This window comes from Engystomops pustulosus, chromosome 10 (genome assembly GCF_040894005.1).
Source record: "Engystomops pustulosus chromosome 10, aEngPut4.maternal, whole genome shotgun sequence".
In the NCBI taxonomy this organism is placed as follows: Eukaryota; Metazoa; Chordata; class Amphibia; order Anura; family Leptodactylidae; genus Engystomops; species Engystomops pustulosus.
Window position 1 is genome coordinate 73550226 of NC_092420.1, and position 22094 is coordinate 73572319.

Genomic DNA, 22094 nt, shown 5'->3' on the forward strand with positions numbered 1-22094 from the left:
TGCTGTGGGTGTTCAGACCCAGTTATTCAAATGCAGAATTTAGAAATCTTTGGATTCAAAGTTCCATTAATCTGGAATCCAAAAATTTTAAGTTGATGTTCTGGAAATGCAGAACTTATTCAGACACTAGCAGATCCAAGTTATCTTAATAAATATTAAGGTATCAACATTGATTGTTGAGAGGCAGGTCCTCTATTTGGTGATACCACCTGTGGTGCTGCACAGAGAGTACTCTGACAGTACACCAGCCACATGGCATAGAGGGCAAGCTCTGGCCATGTGACCATTATTCCAACCGAGAATTTGAACACATAGAACCCATCCTTCAGTACCAGAAGACGTGTAGATAGATAATCTTCCACCGTGCGCTGCCCCCTGGTGCTAAATGCCCCATCCGATGGTGGTGAAGATTGAGGAGGTGTGAATATGGCATTCTACCTTCTACCTGTTCTCACTTTGCTAGTATTCCTGCTGCATTAGCGATTTTCTTCCACTTGTAGCATGGATCCAGAAGGTAGGCCATTCAGTATACAGAAAAGTTGAGTATCTATCTGGACAACTCGGGTGTCAGTGAACAGACACTGGAATATGTCGTGGCTCATGTGGCCCAGGGTGCCCAGGGGCTAGGACAAGCTGTCCTCGAGCTGTACTCAGTGGGAGGTGTCTCCATCTGCATATCCTCAGCCATGCTCCACTGATGTCTTAGAGCTGCTCTGGGTGTCACCCAACTCCTCATCCTCCTATTCCAAATCTGTTCTCTGGCTGGAGAGTGCAGTAGCAGTGGACTAGACTGGTCTGGCACTTGTGCTTTTCTCCTCTTCTTGCTTGACTGCCATTATTCCATACTCTATCATGGCCTGAAGAGCTTCTTCTAGCAGGTGAAATATAGGCATGGTAGAGCTAAGGATGATTGAAATCATAAATTTCGCTTCACATATGATCAATGTGTACCTCCAACGCAGCAAGTGGTCATCACATTTGCATCAGCTTTGTATTAGAAATATTAAACAGACCATGAATTCTTAGTATGGATGCATCTGGCATCTTAGCAAATGGTAATCCAGGATACCTCTCGCTGTAACAACTTATACTTAATAATAGCCGGATCGTCCCCTTCAATTTGTTCAAGAATTACTCATCTCAGATCCTACACCTATACGGTTCTTTTCCCTAAAATGTCTAGCCATCCCAGCAGGGACGGATTAAGACTGCAATCGCCCTGGACTGTAGAAATATCATAGGCCCTCTGTCTGGGATTCACCTCCTACATAGAGTCAAGCTTCTTGAGGAATGGAGGATGTGCATCTTCCACCTGTTTTCAATCTGTGGTTTCAGAACTTTTGGATAACCTTTAAAGTTGTTTTCTTAAAGGCTATACTTATACTTAGATATGAGCCACAATATGGTAAATTGTTCATGGATCGCCCAAAGTTTGTTTATAAAGAAGGACAACTGAATTGGTAAGATCAGCTATTAAGCCCCCAGTCTGCTGTTTTTGAACACACAGAAAAAGGGGATGTGCCTTTGTTTATTGCGGCAACATTGCACTGGCATTATTAAAGGTCTGTCATTTAGTCATCCCAGTAAGGGTATTCCAATTGAGATCTGAGGGTTCCATAATTGTGATAGCTCTAATGTTATTTACATGTTGAATTGTCCATGGAGTATGGCCTATTTTGGACAGACCACTTGGAACATAAAAATATGACTAATTGAACAGAAATCTGTAATTAAACTTGTTAAATTAAGCTTGTGCGTGCAATGGGCCAAACTTTCTATCCATAATTTTGGGGATGGAAAGCTGCTAAGATATTGAGGACAGGCTTTGTGATGGTTTTTCAGCAGGCAGTGGAAGCTGTGGTTGCAAAATCAGATCCTCTCTTAAAGGGAAGACAGGTGACCTTGTGAATAAGGAGGCAATGGAACCGGCTGTGCCAACTAAAGCAGCAGGGGGGACTTATTTTTAGGATTTTCTGGTGTCTCAGCTACTACAGCTTCCTTCCTAATTGTCTGTATCAGTCTAGTCTTGTAGTCCTCTGCCAGATTGGGATGTGTAGATGCTTTAGTGCACTAAGATTACCTAGCAGACATCGTCACTATTAAGCCTATTGCCTATAAGAGAGTTTAATATAATTTACTCGCATCACACTTGACTGAATGTCTGGCCCGAGACTAGAACTGAACTGTCATGCTGAGTTCAGTTCCGGTCTCTAAGCGTTAAGTCCAGATATTCCCATACGTCGCTGGACGGCATGACGTGAGGTGCTCGTCACTGCCGCACGCCCCGCCCCTTCCGGCCTCCGGGTGCTCGCTCGACACAGCGGCGATCCGAGTGGCGTCCACGGGCGCCCGGAATCGAAAATACTTACGCGCGCCGATGGCTGCGGCTGCCGGTGTTGCGGGCAGCTCTTCCTGCTGAGGCTGACGACATGTAGTGGGCTTGTATGCAAGTCAACTAAAAAGGTCCCGGATGCTGCAGACAACAGTTGGAACGTACAAGGCTATTTGGATCAGCAACGCTAAGCCGTGATGGACTGAACAACAAGTCTGAGTACTGGCAATAGTTGCTAATGACGGCCCGCGGCATCAACGCTTGGAGGCTCTGAAGACCCGGCGGGGGAAGAGCCTGGTGAGACTTTAATCTAATTTTGCTACTTGTCGCCTTTTTGAACTTGCGATTTGGTTCCTGTAGCCCACCTGTTATTGGCCGTGGCTGGCAGAAGAGGAGTTTTTTTTTGGGCAAGGAGGACTTGTGTGCTTTACTGCCACTGTGGATAATATCTCCTTTTCTAGGAGTACACACTGTCTTTATTGCTATTAATGGCAGGTGGTGTCTTCTAGAGTATAAGTGGCTAAGGAATAAGCTAAATACTAAACGCCTGGCTTGCTTCTGCTGTGGACATAACTGCCGCTGGCTCAGTGGCCAGCCTTTAATCCGTACTAACAAGCACGCCTTTTTATCCTGCTTATCCGTTACTAACATGCACTAATATTTAGGGCAGGACGGGGATTACACATTATAGTGGCTTTACCCTCCGCAGTGTTGCTCTCGGAGGCCCCGGAACGGCATATAGCGGCTCTTATTACGGACGCAATCTGTCGCTGGCTTTCTGGCTTGTCTTCAGTCGGGACTAATAAGTATTTTTTCCACATTCTGCTTAACCAAGACTAATCTGCGCTAACATTTAAGGTGAAGTGGCGCCACACATTGAAGCAGTTTTATCTTTTGAGGTGCCGCTTTCTGAGACCTGATGGCTATGTCCACCATTACGTCAGTTTAACAGTTTACGTCTGCCTAATATATATACTTAACCACTTTATATTGGACTAACAACTTAACCTGTTTGGCTTGTAAAATAGCTTAATGTTATTATCACTGTTTTCTTTTTCCCTAGGATTACTGTTGATAACAAATTGTTTGAAAAAGGAGGAGAAAAGGGTTTGCAATGCCTCCTAAAGCTAATGTGAGGAAATCCAGGGGGAGCTTGGAAAAAATATGGAAATCACCCCCCCCTAAAACCAAGCAAGGTGCTAAGGATACAGTTAAAGATGGGGCGACAGGGGGGGAGGGGGGTCTCAGTTTAGAGACCATGCAAAGGGAAGGCTTCCCTCAGGAATTAAACTCACTGCTGACCGAAATACTGACAGCAGTCAGAGATACCAAAAGCTCAGTGGAGGAGTCAAAGGCTGCAATAGAAAGTGTTAATGAACAGATCAGCAGTCTAAATGTAGATATTAAACTGATTCGCGAAGAAATCAATAAAATAAAGGAAAAGAGCAAAGATATGGTTCATAGCTACAAGAAATTGGAGGTACAGGTTAAAGACCTTAAAGGGGTATTCCCATCTGGGGATTTAAATTTAATTAAATTAATTTGTCTTATGTAAACATTTCTTCAATTGGATGTTAATAAAAAAAATGTCACTGTGTGAAGATAATTTCTCATAAATGTAGTCATGTTGTCCCTTAGAAACCAGATGGCTTCCTCGGATACGACCACGTCACACTCTGGCAGCAATGGCCAAACTTGCGCTAAAGAGTCCTGCCGGACCACCAGGATTCTGTAATCATTACCACAGGGTGGCTGTGCGACATTTAGTAACTCCCGGACATTTTATATACAATAACCTTTTGTTTCTTTGTGCACTCACTCCAGTAGAGGTGGCCGTATCCGAGGAAGCTATCTCGTTTCTAAGGGACCATATGACTACATTTATGAGGAATTATCTTCACACAGGAACATTTTTTTTAATAACATCCAATTGAAGAAATGTTTACATATGGCAAATTAATGAAACTGAATGTGAGTGCCCAGATGAGAATACCCCTTTAAGGCCGACTTGGACATAGTGAAAAAGGAAAACACAGGTCTACAGCTAAAATTAACAGATTTGGAGGACAGGTCAAGGAGATCGAATGTCAGAATAGTGGGCTTCCCGGAGGGAGACGAGCCTAGGGACCTATCCAAAATGATACGAAAATGGTTGGAAGACACCTTTGGGGAAGGTGATTTTTCTTCAGTTTTCGGTGTTGAAAGAGCACACAGGATTCCTTTTAAAAAACTGGCTCCAGGCTCTCCTCCTAGAGCCATATTGGCCAAGCTAATTAGCTCTCAAGACCGAGACCTGATTATGAAAAAAAGTAGGGAAAAACAGGAATTAACTGTCAATGGTCAGAAAGTTTACATTTATCCTGATTTTTCCAGAGAGACTCAAAAGGCAAGGGCGAATTTTAAAACAGTAAAGAAAAGACTGGCAGACGCCGAGATACAATATGCCCTTTTGTTTCCCTCCAAATTAAAAGTTATTTTTAAGGAGCGAACCTGGTTCTTTACGAATCCAGAGGAAGCATCTGAATGGCTAGACAGACAAGGCATTCGTGGTTAAGGAGTTATCACCATGTTGGGAGGCTGGAAGGGTGCGGGGGGATGGCGTCGAGGTGTAGAGAGACCCATTGAGAAGACGTAAGATGGGTCATGGTGGGGGATATGGGAAAAGGGGTGGTGGGGGGACTTCCGCAGCAGGAGAGGGACGGGGTGTTTTTTTTTTTTTTTGTTTTGTGCTTGAATGGCTGACATCCTCAGAATAGTGACGTGGAATATCCGGGGAGCTAGTGACAGGGTTAAAAGATGTCAAATATTTGATATTGTGAATAAACACTTGCCAGCTATTATTTGTTTATTAGAAACACATTTGATCGAAAAATACTCGTATAGATTCAAGAAGAAATGGGCAATCCGTGAATTTCATTCTTTTGGTAGTATCTATTCCAGAGGGGTTACAGTCTTGATCCATGCAGACATTGATTTTGATATATATCAGCAAAAAGTGGATAAAGAGGGGAGATATATTTTTTTGTTTGGGAGACTTTATGGCGGTATGGTTACATTGGCATTTATTTATATTCCGCCCCCTTTTTCTTTTAATGTACTTAAAGACCTACTCGGATTTATGGAAGATAAGGGTAACTGTGCCCTAATGATCATGGGCGATTTTAACGCCATCATGGATAAAGGTCGAGATAGGATATCACTAGACAGTAAGCTAACAATTGGGGGCGAGGGGAAGGCGCCACTGGCGCGGTTTTGTGATGAGGTGGAATGGATAGATGTTTGGCGCAGTCTGTATGGGAATCGTAGAGCTTTCTCCTGTATGAGCCGCTCCTATGGCACTTTATCCCGTATCGACCTTTGTCTAGCCAATTCAGGTAAAAAAGAAAGAAATAAAAAAAAAGAAAGCAGGAAAAGAGAGGAAAGGGAAAAGAAAAAAGAAAAAAAAAGAGAAAAGGGAAAGGAAAAAGGAAACAAGAAAAAAAAAAAAAAAGTCCAGATATTCAGGCAAGCTTATGATGCGAGTGTAATTCGAATAAGTGCTCATTCACGCGTACGTAATGGGGACCGATATTGTTCCCCCTTTGAACCAGGTGTCTATGGCACCTGGTCACTGTGCGATGAGCGTTGTCTCACCACACCATGACCGGCAAAATATAGGACTATATTTTGCCGTGCTTCGGCAGGGCGCTGCCTTGCTCTATGGTGAAGGGAGCTCATCCCACCTCTTCTCCAGCGTGTTTGTGGGAATGTACCCTAAATCGTATCACACTCGTGAGCAATAGGTCTAAACCTCGGTGGTATGTCCTTCCTTCAGCTGAGTGGTAAACTGTACATTGCCCAGTATAAACAGCTATTCCACTGCTGCCACCATAAATTGAGATGTGGGTTCTTCTAGCCGTTATAAAAAGTAGTCAAAAACATATATCAAAGAAAATGCTGAAAATTCAGGGGTCAGGTTGCAGCTACAATGGAACAAGTAGCTCCCCTTTGGACAATCCGAACAAGAGCAGCTCTATGTACACACAGGACTCTGAAAGGGATGCACACATGAGGTGCACACATAAAATACATTTAATACATAAAGCATACATAACATTAGTGCCCTACTTGTATTTAAGAATAAAAAATAGCTTATGGTGAATGGTGGATGCTGAATCCGTTTTAGAAATAATAGTGGACAGAGACAAAGGTTTTGCTGTCCAGCAGGAGGAGAAAAGCAGAGAAAGATACAGACACAAAATTATTCAGTATCCATCCCCTTACACCCCTACCTTACAAAACTCCAAATGTAATCTGAAAATCCACCTGTTTAGGATCACCTACAACATGCAATAACTGCACTGCTCTGCCCCCTCACCTCCGAACCCCATCATCAACCCTCCCATATAGAGTGGAATTAATGATACTTAAAAATGAATAATAATAAATAATAACGCTAGATATTAGTTCCACAGTAACGGCTATGCTGTCCAGTCTCATTGAAGGAAATAGGAAAAAACTTACAAGCATTGCAGACATTTGGGGAACCACTTCATCTAGAGTCTTATTAGCTGCGGTTAAAGCGTCCTCCTGTAGTGGGAGTAAAATTCTGAATATTTTACACAGTAGAAACATGGATCTATTCATTCTCTTTTCAATTTGACATTTGAATTCCTTCACAAACTTTTACAACTGCATAAAAAGTAAACTCCATTTTTTGATTAGAAAATAAACACATTTTTTAATCATCTGTATGACTGTAAGTAAAATTACTTGTGGGAATCTAATTTACTGTTGAGGGTGCTATCACACATTGCGCTCTTTGTCCGTTCTGCGTTTCTGTATGTTTACCATGTGTTTGGCTGGTTTGAATCTTTTTTTCTTCATTTGTGGAAGTGTAAGCAGCTGTGAAAAAGTTAATACATGATTCAAACCAGCCAAACGCATGGTAAACATACAACAATTCATGCATTTTCAGTCTATTTAAAAGTGTGACAGCACCCTAAATTACTTATCTAATTATCATATCAATTTGACTTTTCTTAGGCTAGATCCAGTGAGAATATCAATATACATGAACCAAACTGTATGTACTGGATCCAGGGTGGTTTTAACACATTGTTAGGCCCAGTGCAAAGATTATAATTCTTACCTTCCCACATTCACCTGAAGAGAAAACTATACACACAAGATTAGAGTAGTAGTGCTGTGCAGTGCCCAAATTTACAGCATAGGCGTAAATATATTGGGGCTTATTTACTAAGGGTCCCGCGGCCACATTTCCATTGGGTTTTCCAATGTTTTTAGGGATTGTGCCCCTGGGACAGGTATTTAGCAGGCGATTGTGTCGCACACGATCGGATTGTGACACAATCGCGCCGGCTTTCATGTGTCAGAAATCAGTAGGCGGGCCATTAGACAATCCGACGGATATGGACAAACCGCGGGAGTTAACTTGTGTCACAAGCCATGCACTTACATACACTGGGAGGAAGATGTTGAATTCCAGCGGACCTGATCGGGGATGCGACACATGCAGGAAATCGGGTGCACAATCATAGTGAATCGCGCCAGAGTGCCTTATCGACTGACACTCTGGACCTCGTGAACTTAAGCGGCCGGGTAAGTAAATGTGCCCCATTGTGTTGTGCCCAGATATACGACACATCAAGAGATTTCAAGCTGAGGTAAGAATTCTTAAAACTTTTAAATACCAAATGAAGTTGAGAATACTGTTAATCTCCAAGAAGACGGGTACAACAAAGAGCAAAACCACAGAATACAAATCTCAGCTTAATATCATCAAGGCCGTACAGGAGCATGGGAGTTGGATAGTTTTATAATGATTACCAGGATTGTCTTGTCTTGATCAGGACTATGACCAGAGACAACCTCAAGTCTGAACATGAGTGGAGCGTAACCACGTTTTCATCTGTGCTTTTTTTTCGTGCCAAATTGTTTTTAATAGGAAGTATATATTATATCTGCCAATAAAGATCCCGGTACAAGTCTAGAAACGCATTCAAATTGTACCCTTAAGTTTTATCAACATGTAAATCTATGTGCCCTCAGACAACATACATTTTATACTTAAACATTTAATAAAACCTGAATTACTTTTAATGCAAGAGCTTTGTAAAATGTTTTTTGACTAGTAATAGTCAAATCAGGTGTCTCCATATTGAAGACATGCAACCAAGTTGGAGTTGAGGATATCATTCTGCCCCATGAGCAGAACAAGCGATCATTGTGGTTGTGACTATCCTAAAAACCCACCATTCCTGATGTAGTACACTATGCTCAATTAGTAAGGGTTGCGCTGCTCACTTTTGTTGAACGCAGCTGCGGTGGCTTCCATTAGACTATCTAACTTATCTGGACAGAGCGCAGTATTTAACTTTCAAATTGTGTTGCAAGCCCATGCACTTACATGTACCACTTAAAAGATGGTGAACTCTGTCGGACATGAGCGGGGAAGTGACACATTCAGTATATGTTGACAGCCAGTTGCCAGGGATTTCCATTACCTTTGGTAAGAGAACTCAAGTGTACACATTGCCTTAACAAACCCTGTACATGACAAAGCAGCTATGCTTGGTACTGCAATTCATTTCAATTCACTGGAATTGGGCAGAGCTGCACACAGACCATGTGACCAAAAGACGTTGACGCTGCAGGGACATACATCCAAGTGCTGCTTCTTTGTAAATGTATGATAATGGATGGCAACTAAATGACATCTGTTACCCATTACTCAACATAATGGATGTATCTACTATGCTTTTGTGTTTAGCAAAATAAAAGGCAGTAACATTAAAGGTTACATAACATGGATACACACAAATGTTTTGTTGACTTAACTACATAGTTATTTTAGTATTGGTAGATATATATATTTATATAATCCATACCATAATTTTAGTTTTGGTATATACATATCTATGTAGTAAGCTTGGTTCCAGTGCGGTATCTATGTAGTAAGTTTGGTTCTGGTAATGTAAATATGTAGTAATCTTGGTTTTGGTTTCATATTTATGTAATGGACTTGGTTTTAAAATATATCTATATAATTATCTTTGTTCTGGTCCTGTATCTATGTATTAATATTGGTTTTAGTTCTTTATCTCCCTAGTAATCATCATTATAACTGTCTAAGTGGGTTATTACAGATTTGCACCACCGCAAGATGTTGCCCGGGCAAGTGTGAGGTACACAGATCTAGTACACCACAACACTGACTGTGACACAACTCCCATAAGATTTGCCAGCCCTGATACTGTAACACCAAGCCCCGCCACCACCACCACCACAGATGTGTAAATAGCAATAACCATTTTGAAGCAGTTTGCTGTTGGGTGACTAATAGAGATGAGCGAGTATACTCGTCCGAGCTTGATGCTCGTTCGAGTATTAAGGTACTCGAAACGGCTCGTTGCTCGGACGAGTATTTCCCTTGCTCGAGATCGAGCATTTAATTAAAAAAACACAGTGAAGAACAATGAAGAATAGAATAAAAACAGTGAACACAGTGAACACAGGATCATTTAAGTGAAAAACACAGTAAAGAACACAGTGAAGAATAGATTACAGATGTTCGGCACATCTGCTTACTTGTCGGAAGATACGCGCGGAACGGTGCTAACAAAATAGCATGTGAAGAACAATATATATGTGTGAAGAACACATTGAAGAACACGGTGAGCAGGACAGAGACACCGGGGAGCAGCACAGAGACACCGGGGAGCAGCACAGAGACATCGGGCAGTGGCACGGAGCGGCACAGAGACATAGGGGCACGGAGACATAGGGGCACGGAGACATAGGGGCACGGAGACATCGGGCAGCGGCACGGAGACATCGGGGCACGGAGAGATCGGGGCACGGAGACATAGGGGCACGGAGACATCGGGGCACGGAGACATCGGGGCACGGAGACATAGGGGCACGGAGACATAGGGGCACGGAGACATAGGGACACGGAGACATAGGGGCACGGAGACATCGGGGCACGGTGACATCGGGCAGCGGCACGGAGACATCAGGCAGCGGCACGGAGACATCGGGGCACGGAGAGATCGGGGCACGGAGACATAGGGGCACGGAGAGATCGGGGCACGGAGACATAGGGGCACGGAGAGATCGGGGCACGGAGACATAGGGGCATGGAGACATCGGGGCACGGAGACATCGGGGCACGGAGACATCGGGGCACGGAGACATCGGGGCACGGTGACATCGGGGCACGGTGACATCGGGGCACGGTGACATCGGGCAGCGGCACGGAGACATCAGGGCACGGAGACATCGGGGCACGGAGACATAGGGGCACGGAGACATCGGGGCACGGAGACATCGGGGCACGGAGACATCGGGGCACGGAGACATCGGGGCACGGAGACATAGGGGCACGGAGACATCGGGCAGCGGCACGGAGACATCGGGGCACGGAGAGATCGGGGCACGGAGACATAGGGGCACGGAGACATCGGGGCACGGAGACATCGGGGCACGGAGACATAGGGGCACGGAGACATAGGGGCACGGAGACATAGGGACACGGAGACATAGGGGCACGGAGACATCGGGGCACGGTGACATGGGGCAGCGGCACGGAGACATCAGGCAGCGGCACGGAGACATCGGGGCACGGAGAGATCGGGGCACGGAGACATAGGGGCACGGAGAGATCGGGGCACGGAGACATAGGGGCACGGAGAGATCGGGGCACGGAGACATAGGGGCACGGAGACATCGGGGCAAGGAGACATAGGGGCACGGAGACATCGGGGCACGGAGACATCGGGGCACGGAGACATCGGGGCACGGTGACATCGGGGCACGGTGACAACGAGACATCGGGGCACGGAGACATCGGGGCACGGAGACATCGGGGCACGGAGACATAGGGGCACGGAGACATCGGGGCACGGAGACATCGGGGCACGGAGACATCGGGGCACGGAGACATCGGGGCACGGAGACATCGGGGCACGGAGACATAGGGGCACGGAGACATAGGGGCACGGAGACATAGGGGCACGGTGACATCGGGCAGCGGCACGGAGACATCAGGCAGAGGCACGGAGACATCGGGGCACGGAGAGATCGGGGCACGGAGACATAGGGGCACGGAGAGATCGGGGCACGGAGACATAGGGGCACGGAGAGATCGGGGCACGGAGACATAGGGGCACGGAGACATCGGGGCACGGAGACATAGGGGCACGGAGACATCGGGGCACGGAGACATCGGGGCACGGAGACATCGGGGCACGGTGACATCGGGGCACGGTGACATCGGGCAGTGGCACGGAGACATCGGGGCACGGAGACATCGGGGCACGGAGACATAGGGGCACGGAGACATCGGGGCACGGAGACATCGGGGCACGGAGACATCGGGGCACGGAGACATCGGGGCACGGAGACATAGGGGCACGGAGACATAGGGGCACGGAGACATAGGGGCACGGAGACATAGGGGCACGGAGACATAGGGGCACGGAGACATCGGGGCACGGTGACATCGGGCACGGAGACATCGGGCAGCGGCACGGAGACATCGGGGAGACTTCAGTGGAAGAAGAGCAGCGGATCCCGGGACAGCGTATCTCCCGACAAGTAAGCAGATGTGCCGAACATCTGCAATCTATTCTTCACTGTGTTTTTCACTTAAATGATCCTGTGTTCACTGTTTTTATTCTATTCTTCACTGTTCTTCACATCTGCTAACTTGTCGGGAGATAATATACGCGCGGAACAGTGAAGAATAGATTGCAGATGTTTGCATACATCTGCTAACTTATCAGAAGACATTCTTTTTCAATTAATTAACACATTTTATTCCCGAACCATGGTCCCTTTGAAAAATGCTCGAGTCTCCCATTGACTTCAATGGGGCTCGTTATTCGAGACGAGCACTCGAGCATCAGGAAAAGTTCGTCTCGAATAACGAGCACCCGAGCATTTTAGTGCTCGCTCATCTCTAGTGACTAACAATCATCTAACATCCCAGTACCCATTATTACCCTAATCTGCCACTCTATGTGGCCAGATTTACAATGTATGAATAGTAGTACTGTGCTGTGCCCAGATATACAGCATATGAGTAGCATTACTGTGTCCATATATACAGTATATGAGTAGTAGTGCTGTGCTGTGCCCAGATATACAGTATATCAGTAGTAGTACTTTGCCCAGATATACAGCATATGAGTAGTAATACTGTGCTTAGCCCAGATATACAGTATATGAGTAGTAGTACTGTGCTGTGCTCAGATACACAATATATTGTTAGCAATTGTGATAATAATATTACTCCTCCACAGTTTGTTTGTTATATATATTTTTTTTATTTTTTCTTTCTTTGTGTTGTTTCATTCTGCCTGTTATAAATCATTAGGCTCTATTTGTTTAAGACCAGCCAGAAGATGTGCCTGGCAGGGTGTGTATAACACCCCAGGGAGTCTATGTTTGATCAGAGAAGCATGGTCTTCCTAAGTGGTAAAATTAACACCTTTCGGCCAGAGTAGTCTAGCTAGTGGGGGATGAAAAGAAGGCACAGACTGCATGTTCTTCCCTCCAAATTCAGACAAAGGGGAATATCATAGCTGTCCATAACTGGGACATAATTCATAATTATAGGTCCCAAGTTACACAGGACAGTTATGGGGTCTAGACACACTCCTGGACCGGAAATCAGAACATTAGCTGCAATGGAAGGCAGCCAATAGCAGAACACCCCTGATATTAGGCTAAGACACCCCGAGTTTGGTATGGGGTTAATGGAAATAACATGCCCGTTTGGTTGGAAGCCATTGCACAATTGTGCCATCTTCCAATCAAAAGTTATGGGGTTCTGATAAAAACCCAGACCCAAAAAGTAGCTCACTGTTGGGAGGGGGATAGAAAAATCCCCCTCACAGTGACATCACAGCCAGGGGTGGGGGTCAAAAATCACCTGAGTTTAAATTAATGAAGCAGCCACATAGTAGTGTTCAGTTTGAGGATTCTATCACAATAGAAGGCTGGATCGATGCTTATGCCCTGTCCTCGGGCCAAAGAATTTCTTCCTATTTCACTAGCAAGAATTTTTTGTTTCTTCTTCTTCCATAACTGTTTGTAAGTATTGTATGTGTATTGTTTTAATCCTTTTCTCATTTTATCTGACAATTTAATTCTTTGAGTGTACTGCATTTTTATGTAAATTAAAACTTTTAATAAGCCTCTGCTTGTAGCCTTAAAGAATCTGAGTCTCTGAAGGGAATCACGTTACCAGAGGTCATTATTAGCATAGTCCATGTAGTAAGCGATTGCATGTTCTGTGTGAATTTATAATTGTAATATCGTGTAAGTAGTGAGTGCATGTGCTGAGTTATCATCAGGGTGCATTGTCTGTGTGGTTGAGGTGCCTACGGCCTTCTTTGATCAAGTAACTCGTGGGTGGTGGCAGTGTGGCTGGGGCGGAAATTCTGTGGAGTAAATTTAGGAAGTGGGCGGAGCTTAAGGGCTAAATTCTGGGACGCCATAGAGTAGGTATCCCCGTGTGTGAACTCTGGTGAGTCGGGTTCGTGACAGCAATTATAAACATACCTTGTGAATGCTGTAGCTACACTGATGCATATCTTGTTTAATCCCTGAACTGAATGGTTGAAAAAAACAATTTTAAAATCATGATAATGAGGCTCTGTCTCTGTTGTGGCTGCTCTGGTGCTCTCCTCACCCTAATTATGCACTGCTCCAGCATTATCCTAAAATACATCACTGTGTTGTGTCTGACTTGCAGAAGAAATCAATCGCTGCACCATCCCGCAGCTGCTGCATATAAAGCATCCAGCTCAAGTTGATTAGTTCTGTCTGGACAGTTCAGGAAGCTCTGTGGAAAACAGCAGCCATCTTTCCCAAGGTCCTGAAAGTTGTAATTAATTTTTGAGCAAAACCACTCGAATCACGGATTAAACAAAATATATTTTTTGCATCAGTGTTGCTATAGCATTCTCAAGGTATATTTGGTTCACAATACATAATAACAAATGGCAGATTTCCTTTAATATTTTACTAATGGAAGCTCCTCCATTCATATCTATTCTTTGTATTTTACTTAGATTGAGACTTACTAATGTCTGATCCTTATGAATATCAAGAATTGTCTCTACAGAACAACCGTAACATTTCTGTTAAGAGATAAAAAGAAAAATTAACCTATTTTAGGTCATGACATATAAACAATACATATAAATCTTACATTATTTTCTATGTACAGTAAATTGTGTAAAACAAGATTCTATGGATGTCTATGGGCATGTTGTTGGCTTTACACCATTGTATTAATGTCATCTTCATCCTTTAATTTTAATCCCCTAGTGATGTTTACACAATAAAGATTATTTTAACCCCTAACTTTATAATTTAAATCAGTTTAATTGCTGTTGCAGCTCCTATCACTCTAAGCAGACACTTCTTGATCCCACTAGTACTGTGAGATGCTATGTGCTGACAATGTGGTTGGATTATCAGGGTACAGGGTTTATCTACACTTTTATTAAGCTTCTGAACATTCTACTAGTATCTGACACATAGAAAAAGAGAGGTGAGACCGAACAGAGATGAGAGATGAAGAGATCCATGAGCTGTCTAAAATGCACAATGATACACTCGAGCTCTGCTATATTTCAGCAGGTTGGAGTTTTATCTGTGAGCTGCTGTATTTTTGTTAAAGGGGTTTTCCCATGAAAGAAAATTCTCAAATATCAATCCCCTAGTGATGGTTACACAATAAAGATAATTTTTAACACCTTACAGTAATTTTTACTGTTTTATTGCTGCTTTAGCTCCTATCACTCAGTGATGGTCATTGTTAAATTCCAGAGTGTGGGCGGGGACTCTCTAAGCAGACACTTCATGATCCAACTACTTCTATGTGCTGAAAATGTGGTGAGGTTATAAGGATACAAGTTTATATACACTTTCATTTACCTTCTGAACAGGGTACTAGTATCTGACACATAGAAAGTGAGAGATCCATGAGTTGGATATTACACACTGTTAGTTCTGCTACATATCTGTTCTCGCACTATGAGATCTCCTGCGCCTCCCTTCCCCTTCCCCCAAGATAAAGAACTTATCTGCCTGTAGCTTGCAGCTTCTCTCTCCTCATGATGTGAGGTGTTTGCAGGCAGAAAATGAGTTCCGTCCTGTAATGCGGGGGGCGGGGCTAGAGGCTGGGAGCAACCAAAATTATGTATACCAAAACTGATAGAGCAGGTTGGAAATATATCTGTGAAATGCTGTATTTTTATTGACAGTGAATAAAAGAATGTGTTATTTTGTTAACCTGAAAATATTTAAGAAACTTGTAATCGTGGGAACACCCCTTTAAACTTGATTTGCTGTGACACTACACTGCGATATCATTCATAAAAAAGCTATATAAATCAAAATGTTTTCAGTGTTGTGGATTTATCTTAAAGGGGTAGTCCACTGTATGCACATTATAGAAAACAATTAACATTGTTTATCTAATAAAAAGTTATTACATTTTCCTATATACTTTCTGTATATGTTCAGTTTTCCAGGTCTCTGCTTGATATTTTCTCGCTGTCATTCTATAGAAAGCTTAATTGTTTACTTCCTGTAGATAAACACTCGTCCATGGTCATGTGATGTCACACAGGTGCACGGCACCTAATAGCTTTGATTACAATGCGTGTTATAAAGAGCCGTGCATCTGTGTGATATCACATGACAATGGACCGATGTTTAGCTACAGGAATTAAACGATGAAGCTCTCTGATGCATGACAACAAGCAGAGATCTTAGAAACTGTAAAGAGTGCTGAAAGTGGACAACCCCTTGAGACAAACCACATGAGACTGTTGCTGTACGCAATTAGATGATGATGCAATAATATTATTATAGTATTAATTATACTATTATAGCAGAAAGGGTGGAAATCATTTCTAGTTTCATATTTCTATTTTTAAGTGGTAAAAAAAAGACCATTATGGATTTTGGAGGCTTTTTTCCTATTACCGGTTTTCTGGCACTTCCTACCAAAAGTTCCCATCCCTCATTTTAAGGGCTGCTTCTTCAATTAAATCAACCACCAGGATAAAGGATTGTAAACCAATCATACTCACATTGTGGTGGGTGCTCCATCTGGCAGGATTCTCTCTACTTTATTTCTTATTGCCATTGTTTTTAGAAAAAAGGCTTTAAAAAGTATACAAATGGGTTTTAGGGACTGCGGGCTCCATCGCTGTTAATAGAGCCCTTCAGACTTATTTGCATAATTTTTAAAGCCTTTTTTTTGTAAAAACAAGGGCATGAGAAGCTAAAAGAAGAGCAGATACTACCAGAGGAAGCATACAACAGAATATAAGTGTGCTTGGTTTTCAATCCTTCATCCTGGTTTTCTTTAACGTCACACATTGTTGCGGGTGTTCGGAGAGGGCTCACGGGCTGCAACACCCACCGGTAACACCCGCAATTGATTACTAATTGTGGGTGATAACCCTGCGATTGCCACCGGCAAAGCTGCCTGCGGTGGGTGGGCCCTGCCATCTTGGCTTCAATCGTCCATCCCTGTGACATCATCAGGCAGCGATGATTTGTTGCTATGACAGCTTTGGATCTTCATAAGCTGTTCATTTATTACAATGCACCAGTGGCACATTGTCATGCATGATCAGTAAAATCCTTATTACAGTAAGGGAAGTATGGTAGGATCAATCAGACAACTTAGGGTAAAATTATCTGAAAAATAGTAAAAAAACTAAATTAAAAACTAAAATTAATAAATACAAAAACCCTAAAAATACAAATCATCCCCTTTCCATAACATTTTTAATAAAAAGCAATCAAAAGGCCGCACAATCCTCAAAATGGTAGCATTGAAAAACTAATCTCAACTTGCAAAAAGTGACACCAAACATGGCTCCGTACACTGAGTTAGGAAAAAGTTATTAGTGCCAAAAAGTGGCACATATTCCATATCACAACGTTGGTAACAACCCATACAATAAAATAAAATTGTAATTGTACCCGTACAGTTAATGTCGTAAAAAAACACCAAAAAAAATCATAAAAATTATGAAATTTTCACATCTGACCTCATAAAAAGCGCATGAAAAGTGATCAAAAAGTAACATTTACCCTAACATGATACCAAGAAAAAGTACAGCTTGTCCTGCAAAAAATAAGCTCTAAAACAGCTTTGTAAACAAAAAATATAAACATTATGCCCATTGTTACATGGCGATGCAAAAACAAGCAAATTTCTCACAAAATGAGTTCTATATTCTGCAAAACAAGTTACCAATATAAGCCATATAAATGGGGTACCGCTGCAATCGTGATGACCCATAGAAAAAAAGATAAAACATTATTTTTATGGTACAGTGAACGTCCATGAAAAAAAATGCTAAAAGCTATAAACAAGAGTGAATGATTTTTTTAACCACCACGAAGAAACAGGGCCGCATCTGCCATGAGGCGAGATGAAAATCTCGCCTCAGGCGACAGAATGCGGTACCCTTTAAAGAGCGGTGAAATTTGCTGCTCTAACGTGGACGATTCGGGCACCCATTGATGCCCAAATTGCCCACCAGCTAAATAAATCACGCCTGTCTCTTTAAGACACAAGCGCGATTCATATGTGGAGTGACACAGCACCTTTACGGCTGCTGGCATTGCTCCGTTCTATGCAGCGCCATAGGCGTCATGACATCACACCGCCTGTGTCCATGTGCGGAGCCGCGGCTCACAGAAGAGCCGCAAGAAGACGGGAGCAGCGTGCCATGGGAGCAGCCTGTCTGCAGGTGAGTATAATTTTTATTATTTTTCCTGTACTTTTATTAATTAAATGTGGCTAAGAGGTAAATACTAATATAACGGGGTGGGGGTGGGGAGGCTTCTGTATATATTTATATTATTTATATGGGGCCAGAATCGTTTTATATGGGGTGGGGGGTGCTGTGTATTTTATATGGGGCCACAATCGTTTTAAACTAGAGGGGGGGGGTGCTGTATATATTATATGGGGCCAGCATCATTTTATAGGAGGGGGGGGGGGAGTTGTATATCATTTATGGGGCCAGAATCATTTAATACTGGGGCAAGGGCTTTATATATTATATGGGGCCAGATTATTTTTTTCCTGGGGGGCTCTATATATTTATATGGGGCCAGATTTCAGCTGGGGAGTATACAATATAGTACTAATCTGGGGGCTGTATATGGGATACAGTATATTACTAAGCTTGGGGAGCTGTATATGGGATACAGTATATTACTAAGCTGGGGAGCTGTATATGGGATACAGTATATTACTAAGCTGGAGGGCTGTATATGGGGTACAGTATATTACTAAGCTGGGGGGCTGTATATGGGGTACAGTATATTACTAAGCTGGGGGGCTGTATATGGGGTACAGCATATTACTAAGATGGGGGGCTGTATATGGGATACAGTATATTACTAAGCTGGGGGGATGTATATGGGATACAGTATATTACTAAGCTGGGGGGCTGTATATGGGGTACAGTATATTACTAAGCTGGAGGGCTGTATATGGGGTACAGTATATTACTAAGCTGGGGGGCTGTATATGGGGTACAGTATATTACTAAGCTGGGGGGCTGTATATGGGGTACAGTATATTACTAAGCTGGGGGGCTGTATATGGGGTACAGCATATTACTAAGATGGGGGGCTGTATATGGGATACAGTATATTACTAAGCTGGGGGGATGTATATGGGATACAGTATATTACTAAACTGGGGGCTGTATATGAGATACAGTATATTACAAAGCTGGGGGGCTGTATATTGATTAGTCTGCTGTGCATGCTATAATTCCAGTAGAATGTAAATATATAATATATATAATAATGAAGGGATGTTTTATATGTGTGGAGAGTGAGGTCAGTTGTGTTGTGAGGGGTATATATTATTTAGGAGCACAGTGTTGTTATCCAGGAGACTTTATACTGTAAGTGACTGTGGTATTTTTAGGGACTCCGGGTGGACATGCTGCATGAGGCTGAAGATATCTGGCCATGTATTCAGCTGTGATACGTCATGGATTGGAGAACCCGGATAAAGTCCTCCTGATGGAAGAGATTGGCATCTATACGGTACTAGATGCCACTAATGACTCTCAGAACTTGTAGCTAGTCACACAGTGTCAGTGAGCTGCCGGTGGGGATGTTGATTGTTAGTCAAGTTTTCAGCATTTACTACATGGGGAGCGGGCAATGGAACAGAAGCAGGGGGGGGGGGGGGGCGGGTCAGCATTTTAATATTCGCCTCAGGCAGCAAATATTCTAGAATCGGCTCTGCCAAGAAAGATTTAATAACATCTGACTATTGCCTATTAAACCCCCCGGAAATAATGTATCTAAAAAGTGGAAATCATCCACAAAAAAAATAATCCCCCATATGTCCAGATTACAAAAAAACATTTTATAGCCTGTAAAATGTGACACTGCAGATCTGCTCTGAAAAGCGACCCCTTCCCTTCTATGCCCGGCTGTGCGCCCATACAGCAGTTTGTTTTTTTGTTTTTTTAAATTACAGCTTGTAAATTTCACCTTCATTTTGTTTTAATCCCTGTGAAACTTCTAAAGGGTTAACACTCTTTAAAGTTGATTTTCATTTCTAAAATTGCATAATTGATAGGGTTTTACTGCTGTTTAGGCCTCTTAAAGTCCCTTAAACCTGAGCAGGTGCCTCTAAATAAGGGTTTTGGTGATTTTCATAAAAATGAGAAAAATTACACCCACAATTCTGAACCTCCTAACAACCTAAAAAAGAGAGAGGGTGCAAAAAAAAAGCCTCACCGATATAAAGCAGATATTTGGGAAATGTTAGTTATAAAGTTCCTAGGTGCCATGACTATCTGCCTGAAAAGCACAACATTTAGAACTTTGAAAATCAATAATTTTTAGAAATTGTTGCTCAATTCCCATTTTTTTTATAAGTAAACACAAAAGATATCATCAAAATTTTTCTATTACTTTGCAGTACAATGTGTGACAGGAAAACAATGTCAAAATCCCCTGGATATATTAAAGTGTTACAAAGGTATCACCTCCTATAATGACACAGGGCAAATTTTATAAATAAGGCCTGGTCCTAAGACCCTAAAATGGTTTAGACACAAAAGGGTTAAATTTATTGGAAATGATCACAGGTAAATATTGATTAAAAGCATGCAATTGAAGAAATGTATGTATATGACAGATTCATTCAATTAGATGTCAAAGCCCAAACAAGAATACAACTTTAAAGAAGCATAAGGCTACATTGCTGAGATTTCTGTGTTTATCCATTGGAGCTTGACACAATTTTTATTACTTACACTAAATTGCTTACATATAGATAAATGTATTTGTATGACTTTATAAACACATATTTATAGCATAACTTCAACAATATAAATGTGATAACACCATATCTTGTGGTTTCGCTGACTTACCAGCATGAGTATACTTTCTTTTAAAGATGCCTTAAAACTTTCTTCCTTATGTGGGATCTGTGGGATAACAATAAAAAAAAATCTATAAGTACAATTATATAATTAAGTATCTATATACTCGAGTATAAGCCAACCCAAGTATAAGCCGAGGCCCCTAATTTTACCACAAAAACCTGGTAAAACCTATATTTTTTTACTCGAGTATAAGCCGAGTTTGGGTTTTCAGCACATTTTTTGTGCTGAAAAACTAGGCTTATACTCGAGTATATATGGTAACACATTTTCATTGCTATTGAATATTGGAACAGATGATTTTCTTACCTTTCCTTTGTAGCTACACATAAACATTGCAACATTTTCTGCAAAATTTGGAGCATTCTATGTAAAAAAAGACAATAGAAATGTATCAATCAATGTTCATCAGTTCAATGTTGATTAATTCAAAATTAAAGTTTTGAATTGAACAAACTGCATTAAAATGACAGGATTGTTGGTCTAAATTTAAAAAACAAGTGAAAGCCAACATTAGAAAATTATATTGCATTTTTAAGAAGATGCACATTTACTTCTGAAAAGGTTGAATATAAAAGTATTTATTAATCTTACATTTACAGCACTTTGCAGGCAGTGATAATGTGAAGGTGTACTTCCAGAAATATCAGCACGCCATTCTATGCAAACATAAAAAAGCACAAGTGTCACAATACAGCTGGATACGCATGTCATGTATGTATGATCTATAGATAATAACAGTTACATCAGCATCTAACATACCATGTACAGGATTGCATCTACATACCTTGAGCCAGGCTGAGACCGGCCAGTGCAAAGACTGTGATGATCCTCATTGTGGAAGTTATAGGGATCAAGGTTGTTGGGTTCATAAATGCAAGCCCAAAAGAGAAAACCCTTATAGCTTACCCCCTCCTCCAAATCTTATTGTTCATGGCACTAGTCACTTCTCTTCTTTAATAGCATGAGATAAGGTGGCATCACTAAGCTCACATCATAGCACCGCCCACATTGGAAATGTTCCTAGACTCCTGGACACCATGATGTATGAATTTTTTTAATCATGTTTATTAGTATAGTAAGAAAACATTTAACATTTGCCAAAATTTTACATCCTGCTTTTAATGTAAACATTAATGAAACATAAGGAGGATTTTACCCTTTAGTTTTCAGTCATATTTACCCCTAATGGAAAAATTGTGTAGGATAAATGTATTTGAGAAATATTCTAATATCCTCATTTTGAATGACAAAAGACTAAAGGGGATTTTCCCATTTATTGTCAAAGCAAA

At 42.1% G+C, this 22094-nt stretch overlaps 1 protein-coding gene across 2 annotated transcripts in view; it reads right to left on the reverse strand.

Annotated features, from left to right (window-relative positions):
* LOC140103990 (uncharacterized) overlaps nucleotides 1-21719 on the reverse strand; it is a 53354-nt gene extending 31635 nt beyond the window's left edge. For both annotated transcript variants that reach the window (XM_072127311.1, XM_072127310.1), the window contains exons 1-6: nucleotides 21590-21719; nucleotides 21397-21461; nucleotides 21112-21168; nucleotides 20791-20847; nucleotides 14428-14484; nucleotides 6836-6901 (exon numbers count right to left, since the gene is read on the reverse strand). In XM_072127311.1, coding sequence (XP_071983412.1) covers nucleotides 6836-6901; nucleotides 14428-14484; nucleotides 20791-20847; nucleotides 21112-21168; nucleotides 21397-21461; nucleotides 21590-21674 — 387 coding nt within the window. In that variant the 5' untranslated portion in view covers nucleotides 21675-21719. The remainder of the gene's footprint in view (nucleotides 1-6835; nucleotides 6902-14427; nucleotides 14485-20790; nucleotides 20848-21111; nucleotides 21169-21396; nucleotides 21462-21589) is intronic.
* Nucleotides 21720-22094: the final 375 nt, after the last annotated feature.